General features: G+C 36.7%; 1 protein-coding gene across 4 annotated transcripts in view; it reads right to left on the bottom strand.

The window, feature by feature from the left end:
* The window catches only part of WWP1 (WW domain containing E3 ubiquitin protein ligase 1), a 60,542-nt gene that overhangs the window by 22,813 nt on the left and 12,914 nt on the right, over positions 1-24,815 (bottom strand). Inside the window, exons 2-8 of one of the 4 annotated variants that reach the window (XM_040546276.1) lie at positions 24,476-24,577; positions 15,070-15,160; positions 11,602-11,740; positions 9,161-9,285; positions 6,051-6,188; positions 5,885-5,951; positions 3,698-3,879 (exon numbers count right to left, since the gene is read on the bottom strand). In XM_040546276.1, the coding sequence (XP_040402210.1) occupies positions 3,698-3,879; positions 5,885-5,951; positions 6,051-6,188; positions 9,161-9,285; positions 11,602-11,740; positions 15,070-15,139 (721 nt within the window). In that variant the 5' untranslated portion in view covers positions 15,140-15,160; positions 24,476-24,577. Of the gene's footprint in view, positions 1-3,697; positions 3,880-5,884; positions 5,952-6,050; positions 6,189-9,160; positions 9,286-11,601; positions 11,742-15,069; positions 15,161-24,475; positions 24,578-24,815 lie in introns of those variants that run through there. The other 3 variants (XM_040546277.1, XM_040546275.1, XM_040546278.1) reach the window with 3 other exon arrangements.

Genomic DNA, 24,815 nt, shown 5'->3' with positions numbered 1-24,815 from the left:
TACGAACTTCAAAAAAGAATCTTTATTAGCATGAGATGAAAGAAAAATATTAGGAGCTAAATAACTATTTGAAATACAGAAAACTAAGAGGTAGTTCTTACACTTTTTTCCCTTTTTTAGAGTTGAGATACAGAATTGTACAATTAAGCAAAAAAACACCTGTGTATGGCTTAGAAAAAACTCCTCCTCACACCCCCAACAAGGTCCATAAGTCCTAAAAATCTGTATTTTGCTAACTGTTGTGGCTAACCATACCTAAGTATTAGCTAAGTACCACAGAGTCATTCGCTCACACTTCCCACCCAACCGCAGTGTGATTGGACAAGAGGAAAGGAGGAGTAAAAGCAAGAAAACTTGATGGTCAAGGCAAAAATTAATTAATAAGAAAAGAAGCAGAAGAAGAGAGAAAGACAAAACAAAACAAGCGATGTAAAGGCAATCATTCACCACCTCCCATCGGTAGACTGATGCCCAGCCAGTTCCCAAGCAAAAAGATGGTTAACCTCTCTAGACTTCCTCATCTCCTTTTTTATTGCTGAGCATAACATTACAGGCATGGAATATCTCTTCGGTTGGTTCAGGTCATCTGCCCGGTTGTGTCCCCTCCCAACCTCATGCGTACTCCCAATCTATTTACTGGCCTGGGAGAGGCAGAGTAAGAAATGGATAAGGCCTTAATTCTGTGCAAACACTGTTCAGCCACAGCTAAAACGTAACTGTGTTATCAACATTATTTTGGTCACAAATCTAAAATACAGCAGCATACAAACTCCATCCCAGTCAGACCCGTGACACTTGTAATTTATATAGGTCAAAGACTTAAGAAAATTATTTTAGAATAAAAATAAATTGATTTCTGTCTTTTTAAGAACAACACAAATGTCATCCAACTCAAGCAAGCATAATCTCATAACAGGTTTAAAACAGACATGGATTTGGCAGGAAAAAAGGGGCTAAAATGGCATAAGTACTCCCAAGCCCAATTGGCTAGTAATACATCAATACCAATTATCTGCAGAGCTTAACAGAACAGTATCTCAGCACATGACCTTGCCTCAGACAAGAGAAATCAGGTATAGTAGTCAGAAGACCGCCATTAAAAGTCAAGGTCCTTATTTAAAGCAATGCAAAATCAGCCACAACTAGGGGTGCAGAAAATGCAGGCTAACATCAGTGACAATTCTATTTAAGCTTCTCAGTTCGTATCTCTTTTGGAGTTGGAACTATTTTTCTTCAAGACCAAATATAATATGCAACACAGACTTCAAGAAATTTTGTAGCTGATAGCATACTATCAGCTTACAATTCTGAGGCCAAAATACTACAATTGCTCTATATTCGTAGCCTTATTGATAGAAATGTACAAAAATTAACCATAGATTAGTACCTATAAAATGATGGAACACCATTTTAGAGTTTACTTATTTTAATTCTGTATAGTACACTTACAAATTAAAAAATAGCTAGACCCTACATACTACTTGCAATAGCTCTGTAATGTCAGCAATTTCTTGCTTTCCCAGAAAGTAAGAACAGATATTGGCAAATTGTAAATCTCATTTTGCTCTAAAACACGTGCACATGCACACACACAAAAGCAGGTCAAAAAATTACAAGCAATAGAATAGAAATCAGTAATATATTCCAATTAGCAAGCCAGTTTCTTTAAGGAATTATCACTGGGCCACATATATTTCTTCACATGCATAATGATGAGCATGATTTTACAGGCAGCAGCCGATTTGTAAGATCTGTAAAGGCATTGCTTTATGAACAAAACTATTCCAGGGCAATATATCACTACTTCCAGCTCACACGGAACAGGTTAACCAACACCAAGATACATCAAGACTTCGTATTAGTTCAAGCACCTATAAAGCATGAGATGAAAAAAAATTGCAACTACAGACAACCTGATCGGTTTTCTTCAAATGTCTGTTTTAACTAGCAACGGCTTTATTTAAATAGGAAAAAATGCCAGCTGAAGTTTCAGCTTTCATTAAAAAAGTAATTTCAATTCATCTACATGAAAGGATCTACGAGATTCCAGAATGAAGTCAGAGATCAAAGTAACTAAAAGAGACAACAATTTGTCAGTAAGTTGATCTCCAAAACAGATCTATAAAACATTATATCAGCTGATTACCTCAATATTTAGATCTGAAAAAGCAATTCTGGCAACATCACATAAAATGACAATCCTGCTAAGCACAACAGTGAGAAGAAAAAAACAAAACAAAAACTGTGTCATCAACAACTGCTGAAGACTCATTCTACATCTTGCCTCAAAAAAGTCTCCACCAACGGGTACAGTAGTTGAAAACTGTTATAACAGTGACTTAGTGCAAGCTCAGTAGTATGGTTTCATCAATATTACTATTTGAACAAATCAATTATTTCTGCAATTACACTATCCGAATACCAATTTAAAATGGATCTCTCAGCTATTGAATCTCTCTCCCTAAAAAGGGAACAACACTTAAATAATACATATGCTATTTGGCCTTCAACTGAAAAGAGAAAGGAATTGAGTTCAAGTTCTCTAAATAGAGATACACTCCACAGAAGACCTGATTTAATTACTACCTTTTAAAGTTTATAATTATTTCCGTCATCTTACTACCATCCCACATTTCCCACTCTATTACAGGAAGCTTGACAGTCTCCATTCTCCTGTTTATTAACAGCTTGCCCCTTCCTATTTAAGAGTACCTTTTTGCTCTGCTATCACTCTAATCTCAGTCAATCAGCTGAGGAAAGACAGAAAGCACTTAGAAAGCATAGTCATGATTAGATGCAAAGCTCTCTCCGAAGAACAAAAATAATGAAAAATATTTGCTTTTCACTTCTTTTACTTTACTGAATGTTACTTCTAATCATAACCAGTATCAAAGTTTTTATGTGTAAGAAGAAAATGAGATTTACTATTTGCCAACATCTGTTCTGAAACAAGTATTTTTTTTTAAAAAAAAACGGAAGCCAAAAAGAATCTACAACACATTTCAACTAAGAGCACAATAGTTCCTGGTGACAGGATGAGGGGGAACAGGCTAAAGTTGCGCCAGGGGAGGTTTAGGTTGGATATTAGGAAGAACTTCTTTACTGAAAGGGTTGTTAGGCATTGGAACGGGCTGCCCAGGGAAGTGGTTGAGTCACCATCCCTGGAGGTCTTTAAGAGACGTTTAGATGTAGAGCTTAGTGATATGGTTTAGCGGAGGACTTGTTAGTGTTAGGTCAGAGGTTGGACTAGATGATCTTGGAGGTCTCTTCCAACCTAGATGATTCTGTGATTCCCTGACAGCCCTGAACAGCAGATTTATCCAATAGCAAAAGAAACCTAACTATAGTTATTCTAATTAATTCTGTGAAAGAAATCTAAGTTTTCCTCCTGACAACTCATAATATGGTTTAGTCATCTGGGATAGGGAAGGAAGATTTGGATGCTTTATATCTTTCTTCATCCAAGATGAGAATTCAAAGGGAAGTGTGAAAGTTGGTAGACTGAAAAATGGACCTACTCCAGAAAAAATTCATGGAAGTGAAAACACAAGATTATAAATTCAAGCCCAGAAACATCCTTTCAGTATTTTTGAAATCTAACAAAAAATGTACAGGAAAAAGTGATTCAACTTCAGATTCATTTCAACTAGACAAAAAAGCCTTACAGTACATGGTCTCATAACCCTCCCATTCTTACCAGTGCTGTTGATGGGCTGAGCTGCAAGTGGTTTTGGTACTGGTGTATTTTTGGGTCTGGCTGCAACATGAGTAGGAGATGGTGAGCTGTCTCCATTAATAGCTTCTGTGCAGAATGCATTCTGTACTACAGAGTTTGAAGGTACTTGATTGTCTATCCCATTAGAAATATCACAAGCAGATCTTGGTAAAAATAAAAAAAAAGATAGGTTTACATTAGTACAAACATGTTGAACAGTTAGGCAAAGTAAAACAAATCCTACACTATAACATGGTAAAGAAACACATAAAGGAACTGTGGTAAATTCACAACAGTTTAATACCATGTATGCAGCCCAGGTAACAGTCAAGTGCAAGACAAAAACAATTACAGAACAACATACAAATGTTTTGAAGAATTTTAGATACTTAAAACAGATAAGATTTCTCATTTCCTCTTCATCTTTTACTTTGTAATGGCATATTAGAATTGAGTTGGGCAGACCAATGTGCCTGCCACATCTTCCAAAACTGCCTTAGGAACCATTCCAAAGCAGCAGCTATGAGCAGGAGAACTTTTTCTCTCATTAAGCAACTGGAACAATAATTTTGTTTGTCATATCTCTATTTTTTTTCTAGTAATAACATAAGTAAGAAAACTCCTTCAGTAAAAGAAGTTTCTCTATGTATAGGCAGGATGGGCCAGTATGTGGACAGATATACATAGGAAGCTCTGTGTTTGAATGGCTGCAAGGAAATACATGTACTGTAAGGGCCTCTGAATGCAAAGTCCTGTTCAACTACACTACTTTTACTTAAATCTATCCCAGAATGCATAAAGCCACCCACCAGAATCACATATTATGAAAATTACATTCAGTGCCAACTCCCCATCTTCGCAAGGCTAGTGGCTAAAAATTCAAGTTAAATATATAACAAAAAACATGAGAATTGTTACGAGTCCCACTTTGCAGAATATGAAAGGAAGAAACAGAATTTCCATGCTACCTTACCCAACTCAAGATGAGTAGTATTAACAGAGAATTAAAATACAATCCCTTTTCAATTCTAGACTAGAAACCTGTTTGTTTTAAAACTGTAAATCAAAACTGCTGGAAATTTATATGGAAAACTGTTGTAATCAGAATACAAACGTCAAGTAAACGTGACAGTAAAAGCCACACCAGGAGTAGTAACAGTTGAATAAAAACAAATGATTGCTATTCGTTTTTCAAAGTGTTATGCATATGAATTTCAATTCACTTTGCATAATCCCAAACCTTTCTAAAGCAAACTACGATAAGTAACTTTTTATCCTCACCCCCTCATATTGAGCACCTGTGGGAGAACTTCTGTTCAAAAGAAGAATCAAGTCAAGCGTACAAGAACATATGTGTCCCTGTCATTCAAATGCATAGCAACTGTATGCTTTTTCACTCCATCCTGTGTTAAAAACTTATGTAGAAAGGAGCTGACTGCAGGGTAACTGGCAGGTCAGTACTGTTAATTTGATGTGAATATTGACCTACTTGACTCACTAATGGTGAGAGGTCAAACAATCTACTCTTACTTCTCTGCAGGCAGTCCATCAGCTGGCATAAAGATGGAGGCACCAAGAATGAAGCTCTAAATTGATCCCAAAGTCTTCTTCTTGCCACTTCAGGTTGAAGCAGGCAAAGTCTTTGCCTTAGTGTTCTGAATACTGCTTCCTAAATGCAATACAAGTCTGTTCAACAACTTCCTGATAACAACCTTAAAAAAGGAACCGGGTAAAGAGGAAGTCATTTACGCTTTTTTTCTTCTTCCTTCCGTTCAAATGGTCCATTGCAACAAGTTGGTACACATGAACAGAAATGTCTCTTAAACAGCAAAAAAAAATGAATGCAATAAGTACACAAAATCACACTGAGCCACTGCTCCCAGGATTTCATAAAATTTCAACTAACTAGAAATTATTTTCAGAGGGCTACACTTTCAAGAGGCAATCATAAACTACTGGCTCTAACAGGAGAGGAAGGACAGAGTTGCAAATTTAATTTCTGTCAAACTAAATTATGTAATTATTATACAAACCGTATTTCTAAAACCTGTGGTAAAATAATTAAGGGCTTGACAGTGAAAATCACTCCCGTTCACACAAAAAAATGTTAACTGATAAATTTGCTGATATATGTCACATACAATCTAAAATACAAAAATAAATTCCAACCTTATTGTACTTCTTGCTGAAGCATCTCTGTTTTCATGCACAGCTTCGCCATTTTGCTGAACTTCTACTGAACAGTAAACAAACAAAAATCAATAGAAATATTCCACTACATCTGTTTGAAATATTAATCAAAATTTTACAATCCAATTGAATTGTTTTAACTTACTGGTTGCTGGTGAACTGATATTTGTAAGAGATTCTTGTTCAACAACCAAACCATCTAGCACAACTGTCAGTTCACCTGTTTGCACCATGCCACTCTTGTTTTCCAAAGACAGTTTCAACTGTTCTTTCACCTTCTCCACTAGAAACGGAGTTGGGGTGGGTAGGAGAAGAGAAGGAGAGAAGGGATAAAGGAAAGATTAAATTCTAAGCAAAGTTAAAAAAAGATTGTCAACAAAAAAATATATTTAGTTGTACAAAATGTAACATGAGATGTTCAGATGATTTGAATCACCATAGAAATCACTATGAAACTGTGTAAATCTACACCAGCTGTGGGTAAAAGCACAGTATATTACAGAAATAAATTGTCCATTTACATAACATATTCTAGGTATACTATAGGATCCATATATTTTCAGCACTTTATTGTAAATGATTTCCCAGGTTTTCTTTTTCCACTAAACCCTTCTGAAATCATGCACTACTTACATAACACAGGAAGGCTTAAAGTCAAACAACTTCTGAACTACACATCCAAATACTACATGTTACAAGTCACAGGGAACTTTATCCTACAACCAGAGCTTATGTTCATTTCTTGTATCACCTTCCAAAAGTAATTCTAAGAGACAACTGAAAAGAACATCACTTTGAGGAAAGAATAAATACAAAGACTCCATACAGTCTTTCCTATTTAAATATATATATATATATTTTAGTAAGTTCTTAAGAGCATTTTCACAGACTCCAACTCCAAGGATTAAACAGTAAGAGAGGATACCTCAAGCAATCAAAAATTAAATGAGAAGCTATTTTCCACAAAGCAAACTTTTTGTTTCGAGATATTAAAAAAAAAAAATGTACATGGTGCAATAAAAAAATTCAATATAACTGGTAAGCAATGCACACACATGTAGACAGACATACATAACCAGAGGTAAAACATGCTGTGGATGTTGCATAATTCTCCCTAAATCAACTGATCCTAGTACAGCATTTAAAACTACACGTCAGAAATGCAAACAGTAAGCTATGAGTTCACATTAATCAGGTTAAAATGGTTACAGCCTTTTAGTATTTGTGGTCTCAGATTAAAGGATTATTTTTTTCAAGATGTATCAGCATATTTCCCTCAATATGACAGCATTCCAAGCTGAAGTCAAAACTTCCTATGCAACTTGCACTTCTATGCATTAAACTAGCATTTCCTTATTTATTTTTTTTTAAGTTCTTAATAAACATCATAAATGAACAATAAACATGAAAACAGGGAATGCTAGCATCAGCTATTATCAGATATCCCCAAGACTTTGCTAAGGTCAATACTGACATCTGTTATTTTAAAAAACAGATTCAACTGTATGTAGTGGGGCAACTGTTACTAGCGAACACCCACTGCTATGTTACAAATGGATTTCACTGGAGCAAGCACAAAGCTGCCAAATTACTACAGAATTATTGATTCTGAGATCTGCATTTTAGAAAATGGTAGCAAAAGAAAAGGGAGAAGAAACTAGCCTACCACAGAGCTGTTAGGATACATATTCATAACTGTCATCTCTGCAAAGGGTGATTGGTTTACCTTCTGTTGTTTTAAAAGGTTAACTTCCAAAAACAGACCAACAGCTCACTGTACTCCAACTGAGCTTGCAAGACAGTTGGGAGGGGTGTGGGCAGCAATTCACTACTAACAGTGCCTAGCAGGAGAAATTAATAGCACTAATCCTAACGTTTCTGCATTTAGAAGACATCCTCTTTACATTTTCTTCAGTAAAGCGCCTTTCAAGTACTGCATTTTACATTAGGTACAAATAACTGAACCACTGAAGGATACTGATCAGATTATTCTATCACTGAATTACTTGATAATCCAGCGTGTCAAACTGTTGACACATCAAAATCAGAAGAGCTGCACATAAATTACTTTTAGTGCAATGTACAGCTAACTCAGTCAACCATTTCCTGAAAGAATTTGCCAGGTTATCGGATCCTACAATCCCTGTATCTACAGCAACAAAATATTAACTATTTTGTTTGCTGTTACTATTACAATCCAGTTTCTTCTAACGCAGTTAAAGCATAAAACATCATGCATTAGATGTACGGAAGGCACAATTATATTGTGCCACTATTTTATTCTGTATTTAAAAATATGGTCATGTAATGTCAGAATGAATATTTAAATAGTATTTTATTTCACTATAATGTCATTTTAGAAATCACTTTAAAAAAAAAAAGATTAAAAACATGCAACTTTTCTGCTTAACTATGAAATCCTAGGCAGAAATCTTTTTCATACTGCTGAAGAAACTCCACTTGATTTTGCATTCTGTTTCATTTTTCTCTAAGAATCAGAAAAATGAAGCAGGGGGGAGGGGATTGGGTGGGATCTCCTTTCCTCCACCTCCCTAAACAGAGCTCTCAGATTTGCGTATCTGATTTGTGAGAAAGGTTAGAAATTGGTTTAGCTGGAATTCTACTGCCACTCTGGAGCGGAATTTAAAGTGTGGATTCACCATCTTCTTGCATTAATGAAAAAAATTTAAAAACGAATTAGATAAAGAAGACCTGTTTTAATTCTATTAAAGACAACAAAAGTTAAAAGTTACATAGAACACAACAATCACTGATATACTAAAAAGTAGTTTCTCAATTGTTTCTTTCATCAATGGTTTCTACTGCTCTCTGGGCAGCTAAATTATGAGAGAAAAATATGCAGCCCTTCTATTAACAATTCCAAAGAAGGAAAACATGAACAATGATGGCTTTTCAAAAACTTTAGATCTTTTTGTTTGTTTTAAAAAACAAGTCTAAAACAGATCTTCTAGCAAATTAGGTATTAGTTTGCCACAAAACATTTCAATTAATCACTACTGTGTTTACTTAGTTTGTAGTAACTTGTACTCTGGTGTATGTTTCAAAATTATTATATCCCATTGTTACATCTAAATTGCTTTCTATAGCACAGTTAGACATGTCCAGAAGAGACAAGGAAAGACATCAACTGAAAATCAGTTGTAATTACATGTATAGTTAGTAGTCTGATTGCCAGTTTTGATATATAGATTAGTAATAATAATTCTACTTAAAATATCCTTCAGGATAACTTACATTTTCTATTGTGTATTTCCAAAGCTTGTCTCAAGTCTACAGTGGCTCTTCCTAATAAAGCATCTGCTTTTAAAGTGTGATGGCTCCACACTCTAAATTCCAGCGTAGTCTGTGGAGTCACATTCCTGCATATAAAATACATTTTTTAAAAAATATATACAGATTTTAAAGAATTCATTCGTGTTATTAGGAGTATTTGATCTTAATTCAATTTCTCATATTTGTTGTTATTTCTTGATACTAATTGACTGAAAGTGGTTTTTGTACCATTAGGGGAAATTTTTAACTAAGCACTGTAAACACTGTAATATTTATCCTTAAGATCAATTAAAGAGCATTACTATAATAGCATAAGGAATTTGGGGAGTATCAGAATAACCTACACTAAGCTCAAATCTCAGTTATATAACAACATATCTTACTTGGTTTATGAAAGACATATTTTCCTTATTCCTCACTATTGCAGAATTCTAACTAAAAACTCACATTATTTAATGTGAATAAAAAAGTAGTAAGTATATTTAATTTGTCTGTCACTAGAAAGAAAAATACCAATTATTAAAAATGAAAATACAACCAATCAGCTACTTGCAAGCAGGAGGAATACATTCCATAGCTGTCAACTTGCCATGAAAATGTTGATAAAACATTGCTTATGAATCCACAAATATATATAAAGTCACAATGCATGCTCACAAAAATCAGAGGGGAAAAAATCAAGTGATAAAGCTAAAGTAAAAACTGGAGGAAAGCAGAAAGATAAAGGTCCCAACTACAGTAATGCTACAATAAGCCTTGGCAGTATCTCCCCGCTGCTCAGGAAGGAAAACAATGCTAGGTCCTAGAGAGTAAGTTTTGCAAGATAAGGTCTATTACAGCAAGAGTGCTTTTAGCTGTGAAAAATGGAGCAGAAACATTGTACTGCAAGTCCAAGGTCACATATCCGTCAGAACTAGAAACATGAAGTTATATCAGTATTGCTAAAAATAATGCTAAAAACAATCCCCAGGCCGCATCAACAGAGCTAACTTTAGTCACTTGAACATGTTGGACAACATGGATCATTTTTGCAGAAATCCATGAGGAAGTATGTTTTTATATTTTGAATAGGCTGCCTTCTAATGGAAGACTTACTAAAATACCAGCTTTAAAAAAGAAAAGGGGTGTGGGGATTACACACAGAATACACTGCTGGTGCTCATGCATGCCCCATACAGGTCACGGGAACTTGTTAAGTTGGAGAGTTTACTTATTCCCAAATGGATTGGGCAACTGAAACAACAATACCTTTCTGACAGATGGAAGAAAAGGTGACCAGAATACCTGACATATAAGAATCAGATCCTAAATAATACTGATGATGGAATGAGTTTGTTTGGCTGTACTGTATACATCAAATTACTTCATTTCTATCAGCTCACCAAATCCTGTCAAATTAAACCTGCCTCCTCAACAGCAACTCTGGTCTCTGTGAATATCGATAGCTCTGTACTTGTGCTAGTAATAACTCCTGGAAATCAATGTTAGGCCCAAGACTATGCTATTCAGTTTTGCTGTACTACAAAAGGCTAATAAACTACTAAACCTGGAACATCAAGAAATGTGACAGAGGAATACCCGCCTGGTTCAGCCCAGGTCTGCAGGCAACAACTAGTGTTCCCAAGTAAATGGTTCCCCCAGAATTAGTTACACTGTACCTCTCCCCATTCTCCAGAACCAAATCGGGTTCCCCTAACTAACAAAGCTGGCTACTATTGCACAAAGGCAGGTCAGATGCTCTAAGGCGTACCAGCCCATGTTCAATGCCTCTTGAAAGTAGCTGTGTTGTTTCCACACTCAAATCTGTAGTAGTACAATCCTGGTTGCATAATAGTGCATTCTAGCCAACTACATTGCGCAAGATTTGCCAATTCTTCATAGGGTCATAGTCAGGTATATCTGCACCTGTAGTACAGTAAGCAAATAAACCATAACCACGTTAAACTGCTCAAACGTAAGGATAAGTTACATGGCCATTTTACAGTAAACTGTTTTTGTGTGTGTACCCCTTTCATTAGGAAATTTAAAACAAAAAGTGACTTTCCTTATAACCACTATTTATCCAGCTGAGAATTTTTGTGTTTTAATGTTGAGAATGACAGTAAGATCTTCTAGAGACGAATCTTAAACTTGAAAGGTCCACAGTACAAACAAATATTAAGGGTATACTGTGGACAGTAACTGTATACAAGAACACTCTCCTCAAAACAAAACAAAATAAAAATGTGCTTGGGACATCATAAGCACTGAGAAAGACTTTTCATTTAAGACAAACAGCATCTTATGTCTGCATGTAGTTATCAACAGCCAGAGAAAATTATGTAGGCAGCCAAGCCTAGTAAATATTTGCCTGCAGGGTCTGGCTAATAAATAGTATTAAATAATCAAAAAAATCTACTTACACTGTCAGCTGTTCATCCCACTTTGGATTTGAAGAACTACTTGATTTTGCCGTTTTCTTGATTTCTCCATCTGCAGTTAATTCCGTGTAGAAAGTTGTTCCAAACCAATTCTTTTTCCGTTTCAGTTTGGCACTAGAAACTAATAAAATGTATTGCTTTATCTAAAACAGCACACTTGCTGAAAACTAGAAAAAGTACCACCTACACAATGCACAGAACATGGCAGAGCAATGTTATTCCTCACCTTTTCTACTTCTGCTGAACATAAAGAGGTCAATGCTAAAATGGTAGCTTTTCATTTCAAAAACTACTTTGTCAGGTAGTTGACACCAAGCTTGACATATTCCTGTACCCATGTACTGATAGCATAGTTAAGAGAGACAGCACAACAATTATTTTAGAGAAAACTGAAAATCATGTGGTTTCTTTTGTTTATCTTCTCACAGTTCTTCCTCTTCCAACTCCTCTATTTTCTAACTGAAAAATAGCTAAGTATGATATATCTGAAAGATTATCAGACAAATTTTTTTTGGTTTTGTTGCTGTTGTTTCTCAATAGAATCTTTAGTATTTTAAATTTTATGTACTTAGGAAGGTACATGCAATTTAAACCTATTTCAAAATTTCATTGTTATAAATTTTTCACCGCTATATGTTTCACTGCAAAGCCAGTATGCAGCACTTCATCTCTTTGCCTATTCCACCTGTCCAGTTAACCTCTATTTTAACACGTCTTTTTGCTAAAATTAAGAAAATAACTCTCAAATTTAACTTGCTATTTAAAGGGCTTTGCAGATAAACTTAAGGCTTCAGCTAAATCTTCAACAATTAGAAACAGCAAATGACCAAAGAAGCTATTTTTTATCTCCAAATAACTAGTGAGGTCCTCGGTGCTCCTGAATATAAATCTGTTCTTTCACTTCCTCACCCAGCTGACAATGTTACTATAAAAACCAACAGCAGCCTAGCTGCCAATATTTTAAATTCTACTTCAGGCACATTCTTCAGAAGACATCAGTGGACTCACAGCTGTACTACCTGCTGGCTATGCTTTTTCTTATTCCTCCTATACTTCAATGTGATCCTCCTTCCCTTCACTTTCAACCTAAAGCGAAGCTGAATACTTTCAGCTACTTGGAACTAATCCTTCCCTGTTACTTTTCTGCCTGGTACTTGCTATTCCAAAAATAAGTGGGAGTTAACTAAACTGTCTGAAAGGAAGACAAAAAAGGTTTGTAATATATTTCTGGATTACAGTATTCTGGAAAGTATGCATTAGCTAATTAAAAGTCAGTGGGATGCAACTGTCCAAGACCCTAAAGGCATTAACCACAAATTTTTACTTAATTTCAATTGAAAGGTGTACACTTAACTCCTTTACATCTGAAAATTCCAGTCTAATTCATGTGTCATAAAATGGAGCTGCAGCATTAATACCAATGAAAGATTAAATGTAAAAGATTAGAAACATGATTCCACACATGGGCCATATTTTTTCATCTGAAATTGATACCTTTTTCAGCTTCAAAAACCCCTACTTCTTCCACATTTGTTTTTTCCTCCATATTTTACTTTTTAAAAGCAACTGCAACAGTTCTTAAAGCTATTCTGTCATAACATACAAGCTTCCTTTTAGTTTTCCCCCTTTTCTTTGATTATGCTTTAAGTCATTAAGTTTTCAGTCCCCTGACAAGAACAGAGAATAGTACCATTTTTTGGTAAGGACTTCTTAAAAAAAATAGGAATAAATAAAAAAATATTAGCAGAAAGACTTCAAAAAGAACTGACAAAACAGGATAACTCACCAAGACCATTTGAAAAAATAATGATGGTACAATTTGTTGGTAACAAGCTTGTAACTATCTAAACCAAAACCACTCCATATGAATTTCCCTGCCTACAAAATGAGTATAAACTACTTGCTTCCTTTATGTAAGTGCTTTTCAACTACAGTTCTTGAAATATAAATCTAGATTCTGCAACAGCAAAACTAATCTGAACAAAAACCGCAGTCAACACTCTTCTGCCACCCACCTCTTTTTTTGTACTGCCACTGGCATTCCTCTGATCTTGCAATGAAGGCTGGTTAGAGAACCAAACTTTCAGAAAACTAATCTTAAAAATTGTACGGATTTCTGTCCACTTCAATCCTTGAACCAGATCTCGAAGTCAGAGAAGCTCCAGTGCCAGGAAAATACAGAACTACTTATATAATTAGCAGTACAGTACAGGGTATCAGAATGATCATTTCTGCATACCCAGTTCTGAAGTTACAGGTCATTTATGTAACTCAGTTTGTTACAGTTATTTATACACTCGATCCAGGTGGCCCCATCTACGCTATTACTTATACTTGATTCTGACAATTTGTCATGTTATCAAGTTACCTGACCCCTACACAAGGTTAATCAATTTTCCCACAGAAGGTTCCTCTCATTTCATTAAATATCCATTCTGGGGACAACAATGTATTTTTTTCCTCAGATAACCTGGTCCACTTTCTACTACCCAGCGTGCTACATCTTTCTTCAGATACGGTATTTTTTAAGACGTGGTATCCTCCTGATGTTTTCCAAGTTTTAGTCAAGAAAGACTCGACGTATTCTTGGTCGTGCATTCTTTCTTACTTCAGGGTTCCCAGATTTCTCAGGAACCCTTGAAAAGTTCAGGTTATGTATCAATGACAAAATAACATATATATATATGCATACATATATATACATATAAATGTATGTGTGTATATATTTATGAGTAATACCTAACTACTTACCGATAACATTTTTACATTTAGGTAATTATGACAGCAATACAGCAGTTGTCAAACTTGTTAGCCTAGATTCATCCTGTTTATCTTTGGACTACAATAGGTATTTTTTCTGCTTTGCCATCCCATAAAAAGAACAGCTAAGACTGATGCCAATTATCACATTCCTGACCAGTTCTTACCCAAGAATAGCAAAATACATTCACCTATGCGGCCTCTCCAGCTTCCCTTCCAGTAGATGCTGGGATGACTAAAATCTATCTCAAACTGTGAGAACAAGCACATCAAGAGGAAAAAAGTAAACAGTCACAAGATGCAACATTGCACCCATTTTCACTGCAGTTCATTACAACTGTCCGTCTTTTTTGTAAGATTCCAGTAATGTATGTTCCCCTCTACAGATTTTGTGCCATTAGCTACTTGTTCTCAAGCACAATTCCTTACATTTGTCCCTACTGTTGTATTGCAAGTTATTTTTTTCTCATTTGAAAAGATCATAAAACTCTCACCGAACTCCTTCCACCATTTCTACCTAGCTGCAATTCATCTACGCATGTTATAGACATACTCTTAATCATAACCTTCAAGTTAATTAAAATATTGACTACACTGATCTATTTTTCACACTGTTTTCAAATGTATTTATTTTTTCAGAATATATATGTTTCACTGGAAAAAAACACCATGACAAATATCACTACTTGCCTGTTACTTGCATCTGTAACCTGCCATTATGGTTGTTACTTGTATCAGATCTTGGTGAGGCTGTGGCCATGTCAGAGGCTTAGGCTTTAGCCTAAAAGAAAAAGCACACAGATGTTTATTTCAAAGTACTCTTCTCTGCATGTCAGTTACAACTATAAAATAAAGTATTTAACTAATCAGCAAGTTACCAGATGTTACTTCTGTATGACAATTCAGTATTTCATAACACCAGTTAAAAGAAATTTACTCTGCAAATTTGTCACACCTTACACCTTTGAGCGTGCCGAGGCACTTCAGTAATACATATGTTTACACAGGTCAGAATACATTTACACAGTTTCTTGCTTAAGACAAAAAAAAATAAAAAATCAGCTGTGACATCAATGTTCCTATCTATCTCTAGAAAGTATGCCCATGGTCTGATTTCAGATGAGCTAAGCACCCACAACTTCAAGTGAACATGTCTGAAATGCTTACATGCTTGAAAATGAAGCTGCCGTAGCATCAGCACAAGTGATTTAGACAAAGAACATTTAAATTCTGTTCTAGGTCTTGCAACCAGTTTTCTCAATCACTGCTGTCCACACACCAATCTCTTTCCTTCTCCATCAAGGCAGCAAGTACTTTGCAGGGACCACTCCATCTTACCATTCAGCAACTAACATACTGGCGCATCGCATCCCAACACTTGAAGCACACGCACGCGGCATCAATCCCTTCCTCTCAAATTACTACATGTGAAACAAAGCTAGAAATAAAGTATGCTATACATTTGGTTTATTTCAATGCTTGGTTTTAATATCTGTCATAGCTGGAAAAGGTAACTCAGAGAAACACAGAGATCCAAATGGAAGTACATTATTGGCTGCGCTTACTAAATCATGGTAAGTCATTTTTCACTCCCACCCACTAACTATACACACATTTTTTGTCAGATGTCGCTGGTAAGTTTCCGTCTTCCCCAATGATAATCAGTTGTTTTTGCAAATCAATGAAAGGTGTTGCATTTTTGTATTTTTAACAAATGGGTTCATAACCCACTGAACCTATTCATCAGGTTAGGAAACTGTTTCCAAGTTTAAATGTACAAATATGAGGGGTGACACAGATGTGATACAGGTGGCACATCTAAATAAATACATCTTTTCTGGCAACAAAAGCAATATAAAGATGGAAACATTTCCAAACATTCACTTTCAAAATGCTCCATGGCACAGATTTCTTTCAAAAAAGCAGTTACTTTCTCAACATCAAAGCATCTCTTTTAATGGGTGGAAGGGACACATTGTCTTTTTGTTGGTGTCATTGTTTGTAAAATATCTGCTGGGTAGTGTACTACTGACAGCCACTTGTCATAACAGAAGGTCAGCAAATATACAACACTTGTTGTTTTGTGAAAGAAAAATACATAATTCATCGTTGTTTGACAGCTCTTCTGAGCACGTTGCCATGAGATAATCAGCAAAGTATTGTAAAGATACTGCTACTAAAAGGTCTTGCTTCCATATCATTAACCACATCAATAACATCCTGCAGCACTTCGTGCACTTCTGGCTCCAACTTCCTTTCTGTAATAGCCTGTAATGATGCAGTGAGTCAATTTCACATCTGGTGCTATCTCTAACCTTACCTGGTAATTCCCTAACCCCATTTGTTGTTTTTTTTGTTTTGTTTTTAAACTTCAGTCAAACCAGGCACTCCATCAGTGGTTACAGTTTTCCATAAAAAATGTTTTTATAAGTCATTTACTGGTACAAGTATCTCTTCTCTGGTACATCTTTCCTTTAGTGGCTTAGTTCCTTGTGTATTTCCTTATCAAAACAGAATCTAGCAAATACCATAAACTGAGGGATGTTAGAAACATCTATATTTACATCCAACTGTATAGCAAATCTCACACAGTGTAATTTGTTCTAGTACTTCTTTCTTCAGATCTTCAGTACTATTTTCTATGTGTTTTCTAACAGTAATTGCTAACAAAGAAATGCATTTTAGTTGCCATGTTGTCTTCCATGTATTATGTCAGACATTTTTACCACATCAGGAAGAACAAGTGTTTGCCCAGTATATGTGGCTTTTTTTTTTTCTTTTGCTATTAAGTAAGGAATCTCAGAAGGGGTTTCCCTGAAGATTTATCATTAGATGCAGTGGAATCTTGTAGAGTACTGGATTGCGAACCACATGACTTTAAACAATGCAGAAAAAAAATGGAGAGGTATGACTTCACGTTTCAGACGCTTAAAGATGATGAACACCTATCTCTATTTCAAATACTCTTCTTGATAATTTAGTGGGGTGTTTTTTTTTTGGCCCACTTCTTGTCAGATTTGATTAAACCGTCACTGTTTTTTACCTCATAATACAACTGACAAAGAGTTCATACCTAGGGTAGGAGAAGCATTAGCTCTACCATGCTCTTGTTCACTCATGCTTGCATTATTAGTATTACTTTCAATCCATGAAAGGTGCCACTATGGAACACCCACCCCCCACACACCCCACACTGCACGATACCCCCTTGTCCCCTCTCGACACCATAGGTGATGCAAGACCACGTTAAGTATTACTAAAGTTTAATTCCACCTCCCCTCAGAATCACAGAATGGGTGAGGTTGGAAGGGACCTCTGGAGGGCATCTGGTCAAACTCCTACTCAAGCAGGGACAACCACAGCCAGTTGCCCAGGACCATGTCTAGTTGGCTTTTGAGGGTCTCCAAGGAGGGAGACTCCAGTCCTTCTGGGCAGCCTTCATCACTCCTGAAGGAGTTGACCTTCATTCTCTTCATGATCCTTCACTGGACTCCTCTGACTATGTCCATGTCTCTTGCGCACTGGAGGCCCAGAACTGGACCCAGTACTCCAGGTGTGGCCTCACCAACACTGAGTAGAACACTTAGCCTGATGCAGCCCATAATAGCTTTAGCTTTCTTAGCAGGAAGTGCACATTGCTGCCTCATGTTCAACTTGGTGTCCACCAGGACCCCCAGGTCCTTTTCTGTCAAGTTGCTTTCCAGCTGGGTGGCCCCCCGCATGTACTGGTGCCTGGGGTTGTTCCTCCCCAGGTGCAGGATTTTTCCTTGCTGAACTGCATGAGGTTTCCATCAGCCCATTTCTCCAGCCTGTCGATGTCCCCCTCTGGATAGCAACATGACTCTTGGATGTCTGTCATCCTTGGACTTACTGAGTGTGCACTCTTCCCCATTATTCAGGCCATTAATGATGACATGAAACAGGACTAGACCTGGTAGACCTCACTGTCTGCTCATTCAGCCCATACTTCAGCAGCTTGCCTGTGAGGATCTTATGGGGGACAGTATCAAAGGCCTTAATGAAGTCTGGAAAGACATCATCCACTGCCCTCCCCTGACCTGTACCTGGCCAGCTGTTTCATCACAAGAAGTTATCACACTGGTCAAATATGACTAGCCTGTGGTGAATCCATGCTGACTACTCCTGATGATTTTCTTCTCCTTCCTGTGCCTGGAAATAGTTTCCAGCATTAGCTGTTCCACCACCTTCCCAGGGATCAAGGTGAGGCTGACCGGCCTGTAGTTCCCTGCATCCTCCTTGCCTTTCCTGAACATAGGAGCAACATTTGCTTTCCAACAGTCTTTGGACATTATCCCAGTTGCCACAACTGAGCAAAGATTATACAGAGTGGCCTCACAATCACATCTGCTTGCTCCCTCAGCATTTGTGAGTGGATCCCATCAAGGCCCACGGATTTATCAATGTCCAGCTTGCTTAAGTATTCTTTGACCTGATCCTCTTCTACCAAAGGTACACCTTCTACGCTCCAGCCTTTCACCCTAGTCAATGGGACCTATGATTCCTGCTATCTCCCTGGCATTGTATTCCTATCATTTCAGATAAAATGCAAGACCTAGGATTTTCTTCCCACACCTAAATGGATCATCTTGGAAGCCTCCCTTTAAAGACCACTGATATGGAAGGCATTAACCAAGCAATACACGCAATCAATTCTGCAGCAACTAAAGTCAAACTCTTCACAAGAAACCACGATCTGCACACTGGTTCTAATCATACCTGAAAAAAAATAGTTTAGGCATATTTTTGTAACTGACAAATTACAATCACTTTTATAGTGTTCCCCTCCCCCCCCCACTGTCCTCCTGCCCCATCCCTGGAGGTGTTCAAGGCCAGGTTGGATGGGGATTTGAGCAATCTGGTCTGGTGGGAGGTGTCCCTGCCCATGGCAGGGGGTTGGAGCTGGATGATCTTGAAGGTCCCTTCCAACCCAAACCATTCTGTAGTTCTATGATTCAACTTGCATAGGTCTAAAATGTTTGAGGTTTTGTTTTGTGTTGTTTTATTTTGGTTTTGTTGCCTTTTAACTGTACTCTTAGTGTGCACAAATCAAGATAAATAAATAAATAAAAACAAAAACCGTGTCAAAGTCCCCAGGAAGACAGGGCAGACAGCTCATTGCCTAACCTACTCAGGCTTCAGGTTTCAGGTGCTGATTTATCTACAAGACATACAGCTAGCCCTAACCTGAATTTCTGGCCCTGCCTGCTCCTAAGCTATGAACTGAATTTGGCGTACATGTTTACCAATGTCCTGATAACACTGAAGTGAAAATTCACTACACTTAACTTTGTACCTTTCCCCTTCAGGGGAAAAAATGATGACAACGGCCAGGAAAAAAAGTATTACAATGCCAGGAAGCTACCAACTTATCAAGGACATGAAACGGAGTTAGGCTTGGCTTTGGCTGCGGGACTGCACGTTTCTGTGACTAGTACATAACTATGTCCCTACCATCAGTGCCCCGATGTTTTGCTTCTGCTGCCCCTGTAAAAATCAACATCCTTTTATAATAAAGGCCTATATTAAATTCTTAACAATATGGTACACCTAGGTACACGTGCACAGCAATGATTACAGTTCTAAATTTTTAGAACGCTGTAAATAAAATACTGCATTAGCATGCATGTCAAATACTATTGAGAAAAATAAATTAAAATATATGCAGCTGCCAAAAAAAGCATTTTTTTAAATAGACATCACTTTTTGTATCAACAATACATGAAGAAAATCTTATATCATACTTTCTATTCAAAATGGCTTTTGAGCAAACTAGTTGAATCAAGTACTTCTGGTCACTTCATGGTTTAACGATTCCAAAGCTGCAGACGTCCCCATCCTTGCCTAATTAGGAATTAAGAACTGATACAGTATTGATAGGGGGAAAAATCATTAAGTTTTCTAAGTCAAATTAAGAAAATTTATCAATTGTTTTTCTAGTAACTTCTTTTTTAGGAATATATCAAAAATGACTTAATGCTTCAGACAGTTATCAGTTATTTCAATCAGTAACCATCCAAATCAGCTACTACATTTTTGAACAGGGCTAACAGGTTATTGTCAAATCAGCCCTGATCTGGGTTGGTTCTCCTGGAAGAGAGAGCTTGCTCACATCATGTTTGTGATTTTCATTCAAGGTCCAAAACAACAAAGAAACAAAAAACAAACTTAATTGCCTGATGCACATTGAGCAACACTCACAGTTGGACAGGTCTTTCTTCCAGGTAAACAAAGCCTTCAGGAAGAAAAGCCAGCCAAGTTACGTTGTACAAGATGAAGGATCTTATCTAGAGAGCTGAAATAGAAACACCTATTACTCTCTGAAGGCTGTTCTGGATAGAGGACAAATGCTGCTGCACAGTCAAAGAAGAGAAGTACAAAGCAAAGCTTATCCCCTCAGGAAATTTCCTCTAACAGGCAAATTACTACTATGATGCAGCCACAGAAATAAAAATAATAAATAGATAAAACGCAATTTATCATCTAAGTGTTTCCAGTAGTGACAAAAATAGTATTAGTGACATTGTGTAAGGTGCTGGTGGCAGATTGCCGTATACTAGAAAAGGACAGGACACAAAGAGCAGCATTACTGGGAGCATAAACACAAAGAAAGAGTAGTCTAACAAGAATTAAGACAAAGTAAATTTGATAATAATCTAGAAATACATGGGAACACATAGGAAACAAATGTAACGGCTACTGAAATAAAATACTGCTTGCAAAAAACCTCAGGCTTCTGAGAGCACAGGCAGTGCTGCACCAGACAGAGAGCAAGCATAAACACAGGCTGTGTGAAACTAAGCAGGGACAGTAAAGAAGTCACATAGCAGAGGGACTGACAGATTTGCTGTAGGATGGGATTACACCATCACTCTTTTACCTCATTAGAATAAATAAAAAATCATAAGCTGATTTAAAAAAAAAAGTCATGCAACTAGAAATTATTCAAAGAAATACTGAAAAAAAATAAATCAAAGTTTCAAGGAATGGGAGGATCCCATATTTGTAAGCCAGAAAACTCTACATCTGCATGGCACAGAATAACCAAAACTTAAACTAAACAAGTTGTCTGATCTTGATGAAGGAGGGGAGGGGACGGCAGTTACAGCAAGTCATTAAAGTGATGATACTCATCTGGAGGACTGAGTTTTCACAACCAGAGACGTCAAAAGCAAAACACCAGTACTTTCTTGATCTTATTTTCAAGAAAGTCTACATGAGAAAGAAAAACAGCTACTGAGGAAGCACAGAAAGATGCTTTAAAAAAAAGTAATATATAAATATATATATTGCCAGTCGCACAAACCCTGACTACTAGTGCACAAGGAACCCTATGTCCTATAGGCACCATTTACCACTCTGTGGTATGCAGCCCCCAAATCCACCCCCCACACCCCCTTTTTTTTTTTTTTTTTGCTACTCAAAATAAATGCCCAGTTTGGCTACTAAATATATTGATTAAGGCGTAAAATCTTTGATGTTATCTCTGTATAATCTTAAAAAGAGGATTAAATACAGCAATGTAAAGGGTCACTATCCATGCACTTATAATCCTGCTGAACATCGCTGGATTAATTCTAACACGGGCTACAGCCATAACACATCCCTGAATATAAACTTGCTACATCTTTTTATCCAAATGCCTGGGCTAAATTTCATCACTCTAAGAGATACAAAGCTTTACTTTCAGAGCTGCTTCACTGACACACAAAGCCCCCCTCATAATTCCTGAGTCCTAAAAATGAATTAACAGAGTCTTGAGAGCCACATAAAGTTCACAGTTGTCAAAAAACTTTTCTGAACCATCCTCATCATACATAACCACTACGTTAACTCAAAGAATACAATCTATCTATAAACCCCTGTAGTAGATACATTAAAATTTGTGTTAATTTAGTTTTATATACAAATTTGTGTAATTACAGATCAACTAAGACAAAGTAAGACTCCACCTAAACCATGGAATGTATGATATATCCTTTAATTTTTTTTAATTGAAGGCTCGCTTCCTGCTTCATGTGAATCAACAGTTTCATAGAAGACAGTCTAATTAATAACAGTATTTTAGATTTGCAATTCTGGGAAACACTTTCTCTAAATCCCAAAATGCTATTAAAGCATCGAAAAAAAAAAAAAAGATGACAACTACTCTAGTGGATATTGCATTAATCTATTTTTAGTCTCTAGTAGATAATGGACTCATGGAACTTTAGCACTTATGTTTTTAATGACACTGCCCATTTGGTAATGATTGCACCTGGCTGACACTTTCTATTCTGCTATACTAAAACAAACGATGGTCTTTCTTCTAAAACTGAGAGATAAAAAGTATCATTGGAGCAGCGAAGACGTATTTATAAATTAATAAATCAGGGAAGTACCAAGGAAATATTCAAAGAAGCTCTGAGTGAGGAAGATCACGTTACAATTTTTTGCAATTGTTCTAATATACGTTCTGATGTCCCATTTATGAAAACTTCAGGGATGTTGGGGTGTTTCTCTGAAACACACCCTACCCTAGTATAAGCTGTCTGACCATACTGACAAAAATGTAATAAAGTGGGTCACGAAGCCAGTCACATGAGCACATGCACACACACACATTCTTATGACGTCAGTCCACTTAAAAATAAAAAAAACACACATGCTGACATAGCCAGGAACTCAGAAACCATCCATAAAGCCGAAGTTTTCTTCGTATGCCAATTTGGACTACAGCAACTTTTCCAGTTTTAATTTCAGACGTTTAGATCAGATATTTATATAAAACTGTGGCAAAGAACTTAAGAACTCACTCAGCTGACTGCAGTTTCAGCCAGTACAAGAGACAAGATTGAATACAAAATAAATGTAATTGCCATTTAAAACAAGTTATATGCAATCACAATGTATTTTGCTTAGTGATCATGCGTTAATAAACACTGATTTATGCTCTTGCTAATGATGCTTCTGTTCCAGAAACAATACAGAACTGGATGGATAGGGGAATGACAAATAAGCACGAATAAAGACTACACCAGGAATAAGTACTGTCAAATCAAAAGGCTTCTTGAGTCCCCCAAATCGACATAAGAAAACTTGAAATCTAGCTGTATAAATGCACTAGGCAAGGACAAAGGAAGTAGATATGCAAAAAGCCTAAATGTTACTAGCACCTTTAATTCAATTTACTTTAAGTACAAATAAGAATACAGATGGTTAGGTAAAATCACCACAGTGTCATAAGTATTAATTTTTCCTGTATGAGAGCATATCCTCCAAATTCGAATGGAAATACAGACCAAAAAAAAATATTTTTTCAAATGATTTTTTTAAACAAGGAAGCACAGCTACTTAAGTTTTTTCCCCTGTAAGCAAAAAAGGTATGGTGAGTCAACCACTTCCCTGGACAGCCTGTTCCAATGCCTCACAACCCTTTCAGTGAAGCATTTTTTCCTAACATCCAAGCTAAACCTTTCATGGCACAACTTCAGGCCATTTCCTCGTCTTATCATTTGGTGCTTGGGAAAAGAGACCGATTCCCACCTCGTTATAGCCTCCTTTAAGGTAATTGTAGAATGCAAAACATCTCTACTAAAAACACAATATTTTTCTAATTTTGTTATAGCTAATTGAAAGTTTTTCTAATTAACTGATTTAAAAAAAAAAAACTGCCAGTGTAGCTGCGTTCTTTTCAGAGAAGCAGTAATTCTGTATCATTAAAATAAAAAAAAAAGGATATCTACTTTTGACATTGGAAAAATTCTATCTCAGAACTGATTATACACAAAGAGACCAAAGCAGGACTTTCTCCTTAAAACATTAAGGAAGATCCAACCTTGAAACTAGTATTCCCAGACCCCTCCCTCTTAAAAATTCCCATGGTTCTCCCTTTACCCAACATATCAAGTGCATCCCTGAGCAATAAATGTAGAAACGTTCAAGTGTATCTACAAACACAGCAAATATCTTAAAAGAACGGTCATTCACTGGATCCTAAACATGGCGCTCTAATGCCTTATTCAGTGCACTGAATTCTTGCACTTTGGCCACCTAATCAATGATTGCACAGTAGAATATCTTGCAGACTAATCATTACCTCTGGCTTCCCAGTCCTCATGCCCAAGGCAGCCCACAAGACACTTTCTGAAACAACCTCGTGACAAAGTTCTGCCCATGTGGGGCCTGCTCCTCTGGATATCTGGAATCACACATTTGACAGTTAGTTTTATGGCACGTTATAGATTCTCCTTCCCCTTAATAGCCTCTTAGGTTGTGAAACATGAAAAAAACACCTGTCATTTTTCTCCCACCATATACACCACTTTTCCCCATAAACACCATAACTCCTGCTCCAGGGAAGCCATTTTACCTCTCAGATATCTCTACAAGGCATACCTAACTAAATTCAGAACTACTGCTATTTAACATCCAACCTT

The sequence above is a fragment of the Cygnus olor genome, chromosome 2, assembly GCF_009769625.2.
Source record: "Cygnus olor isolate bCygOlo1 chromosome 2, bCygOlo1.pri.v2, whole genome shotgun sequence".
NCBI lineage: Eukaryota > Metazoa > Chordata > Aves > Anseriformes > Anatidae > Cygnus > Cygnus olor.
Note: the sequence above shows the minus strand (reverse complement) of the source record. Positions and strands in the feature narration are given on the sequence as shown.